General features: G+C 36.7%; 2 protein-coding genes across 3 annotated transcripts in view; one reads left to right on the plus strand and one right to left on the minus strand.

Annotated features, from left to right (window-relative positions):
* The window catches only part of LOC131246738 (large ribosomal subunit protein bL27c), an 82,795-nt gene extending 74,693 nt beyond the window's left edge, over positions 1–8,102 (plus strand). The window contains exons 4-5 of one of the 2 annotated variants that reach the window (XR_009171486.1): positions 7,348–7,462; positions 7,773–8,102. The gene's annotated coding sequence lies outside the window, so the exon portion shown is untranslated. The remainder of the gene's footprint in view (positions 1–7,347; positions 7,463–7,772) is intronic. The other variant, XM_058247116.1, reaches the window with a different exon arrangement.
* LOC131246740 (nucleolin 1-like) lies at positions 5,369–6,796 on the minus strand. The gene is made up of 2 exons (XM_058247119.1): positions 5,866–6,796; positions 5,369–5,776 (listed from the first exon to the last, which is right to left on the minus strand). Exons 1-2 carry the CDS (start codon positions 5,897–5,899, stop codon positions 5,517–5,519), a joined length of 294 nt encoding a protein of 97 aa, XP_058103102.1. The 5' UTR covers positions 5,900–6,796; the 3' UTR covers positions 5,369–5,516.

The raw sequence follows: 8,102 nt of genomic DNA on the forward strand, positions 1-8,102 counted from the left end.
CTTGAAAAATGCAGCTGTGTAGTGCCTACTCCATCACAGCATAATGAAATTGGGTTGTATGTTTTTGAAACTGAATATCAACTTAAATAGGAATGTTTCATCTGTGTAGTTCGTAGTTACTTGTTTTCTGGATGCTTCCATTGTTGTAATTTCCTTGCACATGCAAACAAATGCTTGAAAGAATTATTCTTTTCACTGGCTGTGTAGATCCATATTTCTGCTTGTATTGTAGCTACTTTTAATGGTTGACTAAAATAATTTTTTCTTATATTGGTGCTATGATGTCCTTATTCATTTTGTAGCTCTTATCTCATAAGATGTGAGAACATTTTGTCGTCATCGGATGTAAATGTAGACAAAAGGTTTTATTCCGGAGTGCCAGTTCAACAAAAATATCTATTTCTTTGTTCCTTGACAGGATAGATGAATCTCAGCATAGATTTTGACTTCCTAAAACTTGGTGATGCCCTGTTTTGAATGGTAGCTGACACTGGATTTTGTTTTCTGAAAACTACTGTGAATCCTGATTTTTCTTATTTGTTATTTTCTAAATGTAAACCTCTATTAGAGACATCCCGGAATGGATATCTTGCAGCGATTTCATAATCGAGTTATTCCTATGTGTCGTTGTTCAAGCATTTCATTCCAACATCTATATTTGTATGTATGTGCAGTCAACTTAACCATCTGAACATGTGGTCCATGTAATGTTGCAGGTGGTGCATCAATTTCTCTCACATACATTGCTGCTGAAAGGATCATTCCTGGGTAACTTGATTTACACACCCTGTGATTTTACCCTGTGATTTTAGCAGCCCATATAAATCAGAACTATCAAAGAAAGGATTCTTATTGTTAGGCAATCATCTTAAAGGATTAAAAGCATGCATAAGTGCTCAATTAGTTGTTGTAGCAAAAGGAGCATGCTGTCTATGGCGAAATCACATAATCAAAAGTATCTTTTTTCATAATGATTCCGAGAGTATGGCTGGATCATTTGCATAAGATTATGAAAGTTTTTCTTTCCTTATTTGCTAAGTTAACACTTTCTTTCTTCCGAATAGGTGTTCAATATGAGTTGGTGGATACGCTTGATCCTAATGTATGATAATTTTTCAGTCCAGAGGAATTGCAAGAGAAACAGGTCAGTTTGGTTTACCAATATTAGTCATTTTTGTCTTTGCCTTAGGAGTGCTTTATAAGGTATGGATTTATACTTATGTTTCGTTCTTTGCAGGCAAAGGCAGTGTACGATCCAGAAATTCAGAACATTCTATCTGGCCCCATCTTGTGTGCAATATCAAACTGCAGGTTTTTGCCCACAAAAGATAACCTGAGGAGAAGGGAAATTGACAAAGAAGTGCAAGCTATTTTGAGAAGAGGGAGATGACTCTGAAAATGGGTGAAGCTCATATTGCTAATGGAATCTAATTTCAAAGAATCCCAAGATCAAGGGAACTCCAAGAGCATGACTATTGAAGATGTGATAGATGAGTCAAGACTACTTGGCAGGGCATGGGACCATGTCACCTTTTCTTCTCTCCCTTTTTTTTAAAAAATCATTTTTATTATTTTTTATGAGAAAGATTAGCTCTGTGGCTACGGATTTTTGAAAGCCTTTGATTTACGCTACGGATTTAACTGGTAGCCTTTTGGCCATTTTTCTGAAAAACTTACGATTTAGGGGCGTCCAGCACAACCGCGGGTAAAACTCCTTGTCCGCCAGTAAAGCCTTTACCGACGCAACCTTTAGCGGTTACCTGGCCGCCGGTAAATCCTTAATCAGTGGAAATTGCCAATTCTCTTGTTGTGAAATAAAAATAGAATAGAACACGTGAAATTATAATGCCCATTAACTTGTGTAAGCGACTGCTCGAAACCCATATTGATTGGATGATCGAACCATGAAAAAAATGGCCTACAATGCCCATAAATAGACAGGCAAACAATTTCAACAACAATATAAAAATAAATAAATTGTTGTTCCATTTAATGGCTATCATAAGCTCTACTTTTACGTGGTCTAGATCATCCAACTAATGTGGAATTTGAGCAATGTCTTATCCAAGATGTGTATATTCTAACATCAGCTTAGATCAATGAGCACATCGGGGTGAAAGTCAGGATAACCCAATAAGAAAATCATCATATCATCTAAGTCTTATCCCAACTAAATGTGGTCGAACAAAACCCGATAAGAAAATACTAAATAAAATTCCTCCAACAACTAGAAACAAGCCTTGCAAAGCCTGATATATGGTTACCATACCAAAATTGCACTTTAGGAACGGTTTTCAACCGTGGGTAAATAGGGCGTCGCAAAAAAGTAGGGACGGTTTAAAACCGTTCCGAAAATTTCAAATTTCAATTTATTTTTCTTATTTAGGAATTTTTTTTTTCGCTTAGAACCTGTATTTTTTTATATATTAAAACTCAAAAAATGTTGTAGTACAATTAAAAAAAAAATAACTATAGAAATATAAAATAGAAATGTAAGAAACAAAAATCAAATCTTTGTTAACCAAAAATATCCCAAATATTGCAAATCATATAAGATAAATCTATCAAAATATAAGCTAGTTCATACATTTTTTAGTTAAGATAATGATTACATTCAAAATAAAGTGTAAAGAAAAGTTGGATTAAGAAATAAATTTTGGATAGTTTGGATTACACCACCAAAATGATTGATGTAGTTGAATTCTAAGTCTCGAATGGACCTGAGTTTTGGGATATAAGAAGAAAATGTTGTGGTGAATGTGATAGACAGATTGGATATCAAATGCACAACTTATGATATAAAATGTAGTTCAATGTCCATTGATACTTGTGTTGATTCAAACCGAACCAGTCGGCCAAATACTCATCCACACTCAAATGCATTGCCGAAACCACATCAAAGCAAGGTCAAAACCCTAGAAACCTCCTCTGCCCAAAAACCCAACTAGCTTGCACAGCAGCCATGTGAATTTGTGTCCCACAGGCACTCACTATTCAGCCCCGTGATCAGAACCATCCATCTGTCTGAAGCAAAAACTTCACAGATCACATGAATGATCTAAACTTGAGTAGATTTTTAGGAAATCATGTGAACAGTTTCTCTATCTAATGTAACCATACAGTTTCAGGCAATAATGGGATCCACTAGACAATCCAATTAATGAGATCCTCGTAGCATGGCCCATCCACAATGGTTCTCACTGGATAAACGGTTCTGATCACCACCGAAAGGGGCCAATGAATGGTGCCAGTGTACTACAATTCCGAGTAGTCCGTCGGACCATCCTCCTCCTCCCAACCAACCCTAAAATCTAAAAAATCACAGCCCAAGAAGGAAAAGAAAAGATTAAAAACAAAAGTACCCCTAGATCAACATGAAATTACCGTCTTGCACTTTGGCAATTGCATTCCGGAAGATCCTCTAACCCAGATGAAGATCGGGGACGCAGTGTTGGGACAGAGTGGGGACTGGAGGGGGATGATGGAGGGCGAGCATTTGAAGGTGGAAGATCTGAGGGATGGGGAGGGCTTTGGAGGTGAGAGATTGGAGGAGAGGGAGGAGATTTTGGAAGGGATTTTGGGGCATTTATGGGAAAAGTGAGGAAGGAGGGAAGGAGGTTTGTAGGAGAGGAGAGAGGAGAGGGATAGAGAGGAGTTTGTGGAGAGAAGATGGGAGGGTAGTCAAAGCTCCTACCTATTCCTAGCTGGAGACGGGAGGTGCTGGACGCAAGTGAAAACACAAATACTAGCTTAATCCAGAACCTCTGCATCTCCCAAGAAATTTCACATTAGGTACAGCTCTAAGTTGTACCTAAACCAATAATAAACTGTTCCTAATCAGCAATTTTGGTGTAGTGACATATATAGAACCCACGGCCCATCATATGGGATGTATAACCCATATATTGGGCCTTTGGGACCCATGTCTTTGTTATATTATTAGAAGAATGTAATTGCTTGCAACTGTGGCGTTCCAAGAAACAATGAAAATCTGGTAGAATCTTATATCCCCAGTCCGTCAATGGAAAGGCATCTCTATCCTTTGAAAATGTGAAAGAGGAGCAAAGACAAAAGTCTCAAGGTTTTGGTTGAGCTGTTATATAATCTTTAAGACTATATATCCCCAACTGTTGAACAACGTTATGGAAAGAAGGAAGAGTAATAAGTGGTGGATCAAGATAAATTAAGGGCCCCTTTGGACGCAATTCTTCAAATGGGGTTATCAAGCCTACTTGTTGGGTTGACTTGGCAAAAACCAAACAGATTTGTTTTTGCTGAGTCGGCATTTTAGCGCCTATTTTGTCGAGTGGGAAATGAAAAGGGCAAAGTGCATCCAAATGCACAACATCAATGGCCGTTTGGATCAAAATAGTATTTGGGCCTCCAATGCCCCTTCGAAGGGTGCATCCAAATGGTGGGCCCTATTGCTTTTGAAGATCATGGTGAAATTGAAGAGACAAGTTCCAGCAATCCATAGATAGATGGTATATGTTGTAAAAATTTTATAATGAATATGAAGATGCTTTTATATAGAGAGAATAAAAGAAAAACAAAGTATCAATGGTTCTGCTTAAGGAGCCCATCATCACCAAGCATGTTCAATAGGCGCACGCCTTTAACTTACAAGTGTCCAAGCAACATTTTATGGGCATGGTAATAACACAAACTACAACTAAGACTTCCAAATGAAGATACGGTAAATTGAAATTGCTATTAATTGAACTTTTATTGCAATCAAATGATATGATTAGGACATGACTTTTTTTTAGTCAAAACTTGATTACATAATTCATATTGTATGATATATTTGCCCACAATTTTAAAATTTTAGTATGAAAATATAATGTATTGTTGAACTCGATAATGAGTTCATACCTGCACATGCTATAATCGCTACAAGAAAAGAAGGCTTTAGCCTCAGTTCAAAACTGTGGCTAAAAAGGTTAAAAATCGAGGCTAAAGCCATTAGCCTCACTTTTGCCTCAATTATGCAAACCGAGGCTGCAGGAACCCCCGTGGCTAGCTTTAGCCTTAGTTTTAGCAACTGAGGCTAAAACGGCTTTTATAGCCTCGGTTCTTCAAGTGAAGTTAAATCTATTTTTAGCCTCCATTGTTTCCAACCGAGACTAAATTCAAATTTTAGCCTCAGTTGCCTCCAATTAAAGCTAAATCTATTTTTAACCTCAATTCTCAACAACCGAGGCTAAAGCCTTTATCCACATTGTTGTCTCAGTTTAAGTAACTGAGGCAAAACTGAGACTAAAGATAGATTTAGCCTTTGTTGGCATCAACTGAGGCTAAATTCACTTTTTAACCTCAGTTCTCAACAACTGAGGTTAAATCATTTATTTTAACCCATTCATAAACATGTGCATAGTCAGTAATTCATTCATTCAATCAAATACAATGTCTATTTCGTGCCACAAACCACAAAATCGCAAGTTGTTGCTAAGTTATTGTATTTGCAAGGCAAACCCAACAGTGAGAAAATACTACTGAACATTTTCTTTCCCTCATCAAAAAGCCCCCAAGCATGGAACATCTATATTGGCATAAAGGAAAACACAATCTGCTTCAATCGAGCAAACCTCTTTTTCTGACTTAGACGAAGATACATCCTCGGAACTGCTGGTTTCGGGCTTCTTCTTTGGTGCCACCTTAAAAGAAGCTTTTGACTTCTTGCCACTCCTTTGCTTCTCGACTGCTTCCTCTACTTCTCTCTTTAACTTTTTGGCAGCAGATTGTTTCTCAATAGACTCCTCTGGATGCCTCTTTCCTGAAAATCGCCAAACTTAATGCTCTAACTAATTCTCAAAAATAAAAATCAACCAAAAAATAAATAAAATGGGCACAAAAAATACGAACCCTTCTTCGCTGATTTCACTAGTGAAATTGCCATGGGAGTTGCAGCAACCTGTATTGCAATAAGAGAGCATATAATAACAAAATTGCTGAAGACAAAATTTTGTCGATTTAAGTGAATACCAAACTGATATATGATAAATATATTACTTTAAAAACAAATGCCTGCAGGAAAACCTATATACAATGTGTATAATAAAACATGTCAGATTCTTATTCATTTTTAGCTGTCCATTTTTCATGCCGGTGTAACCTACTTGAAATGTAAACTAGCCTGATTTTTTAGTTGGACCGCATCCTTCGTGTGGCCCACCTGATGAACACCCACGGATCTCGATTTATGCTAGCAATTGGCATTCCAACAATTGAAAAGAAATGCAACTACAAAGAAATGAGATACTTGATAAAATGAGACGCTGGTGCGGTTCTCCGGTCACAGGAATGCCACCTTTCTAGATGGTGAGAATGGCAGAATGGGCGATTGAATTTCCAACTAGTCGAAGTAGATCAAAAGAGAAGATTCAACCCCAATCAAAGAAAAAAAAAATGATGAGCTTTCTTAATAACTTCATTTGTGGATGAAAACAACCATTTTTTCTCATTTCAGTTAGTGTTTGCGTGGCCAAACCAAATCCTTAATTCTCCGCCACTGATTTTCATAATAAATCTTTTTTTCTTTTTTTTTTTGGGTTTCTAATTCTATATTTGAATTGAGCAATTATAGGAAAGAGTAGATAGTATTTGCATGTAGATCCACCACCATATATGTGTGTGTGCGTGTGTGGCAACGATATGCATGGACCATTGTGATCGAGATGTTGGTAGTTCGTAGGATTTCCACCACCAACCAATATTATCAGGAAAATCTAGCTGAGAATCTCATTATAATATTACTTCTAAATAATTTCTGTTAAAATCACAATAATTTCACAACAAAATCGCAAAATAAAAAATAAAAAATAAAAATACCACTGATATATAAAAATCTAGCTATATTATCATAATAACATCATTTAATCAGATTTCCAATAATACCACAAGATTTTCCAAATCATGGTGATATTTGTAATAATGGCTATGATGATGCAAATAGGGTGCGTGGTTGCAGCAGTTTTTCATAATTCGATGTCATTTGTTCAATGCAGAGGATTCAAAAGTAAAACATATGGATTAGATGGATATTGGACAGGCTGCATCATCAGATGGATCTCCAAGATCAGTGATATTTATGCCAAATATCGAAGGAAGATATATATATATATATATATATATATATATATATATATATATATATATATATATATATATATATATATATATATATATATATATATATATATAGACACCGACTTGTAAGGTTCTGAACATAAAGAATAAAGACAGGTAAGATAAATTTATACTGACTTGTAAGGTTCCGAACATAAAGAAAGGTAAGATAAATTTCTTCCGAGTCCCCTGATGCTCTGCCAAATCTCATCCTCGTAGTATGTCACTTAGCTGATGGAACGGAGTCTGCTCTTGGTGGCAAAGCTTCCATCAAAGCCACCACTTCTCTTCCATCGTCATGGAGAGGGACGATACTTGGTTGTACGTTTGGATGGTATTATTCTTACTTTGAATGATTTTATGGACATTACAGCCTTGAAGGCATTCCATTCCTTCTTCAGAGATTTGAAATCTAGGATCTTTGAACCTTGCAATACTTTCATGGTATTGATGGTGCCCATTCTAAAGCAAGAGTGACCATTTCTGAATGAAAATGTCTTCAATCAGTTGGACGTGGGCTGTAAATCTATTTATTCGCCAATGGATGGTACCAAGAAGCCATATGTTGACGGTGCTCTTTCAGACCATCCGATGACCACTTGTCTATCTCACTATCATGCGTCCGGATATGTCCTATGTTGCAGGAATGGTTGGTTAGTGTTTGTATGCTTCCCTTGCAGCACATCTTGATGCAATGTTTCGTTATTCTTTGGTACTTGAAGGTAGCCCCAAGACAAGGGTCTATTAGACAAGGAACACGAACATCGAGTTTCTATATGGGCTTCTTTTACATGCTGATTGGGTTGATTGTCATCTTAATCTAGTCTTTTATGAATGCACCAAATACATTGAAGTTGATTGTCATCCTGTGTATGAGAAGGTGATAAACAAGGAAATTGTGACTCCATGTGCTAGCTAGTGACCAGCTTGTGGATTTGCTTGGACTCCAAAATCAATGGTTCTGATTTTTTATT

Source organism: Magnolia sinica, chromosome 5 (assembly GCF_029962835.1).
Source record: "Magnolia sinica isolate HGM2019 chromosome 5, MsV1, whole genome shotgun sequence".
Lineage (NCBI taxonomy): Eukaryota > Viridiplantae > Streptophyta > Magnoliopsida > Magnoliales > Magnoliaceae > Magnolia > Magnolia sinica.

What these genes read in the sequence shown, in the direction of transcription:
- LOC131246740 (XM_058247119.1), bottom strand. Translation starts at nt 5,899, where the DNA reads ATGGCAATTTCACTAGTGAAATCAGCGAAGAAGG. An exon ending in AGTGAAATCAGCGAAGAAGG is followed by an intron (nt 5,777 to 5,865) that starts GTTCGTATTTTT and finishes GGCGATTTTCAG; the next exon opens with GAAAGAGGCATCCAGAGGAG.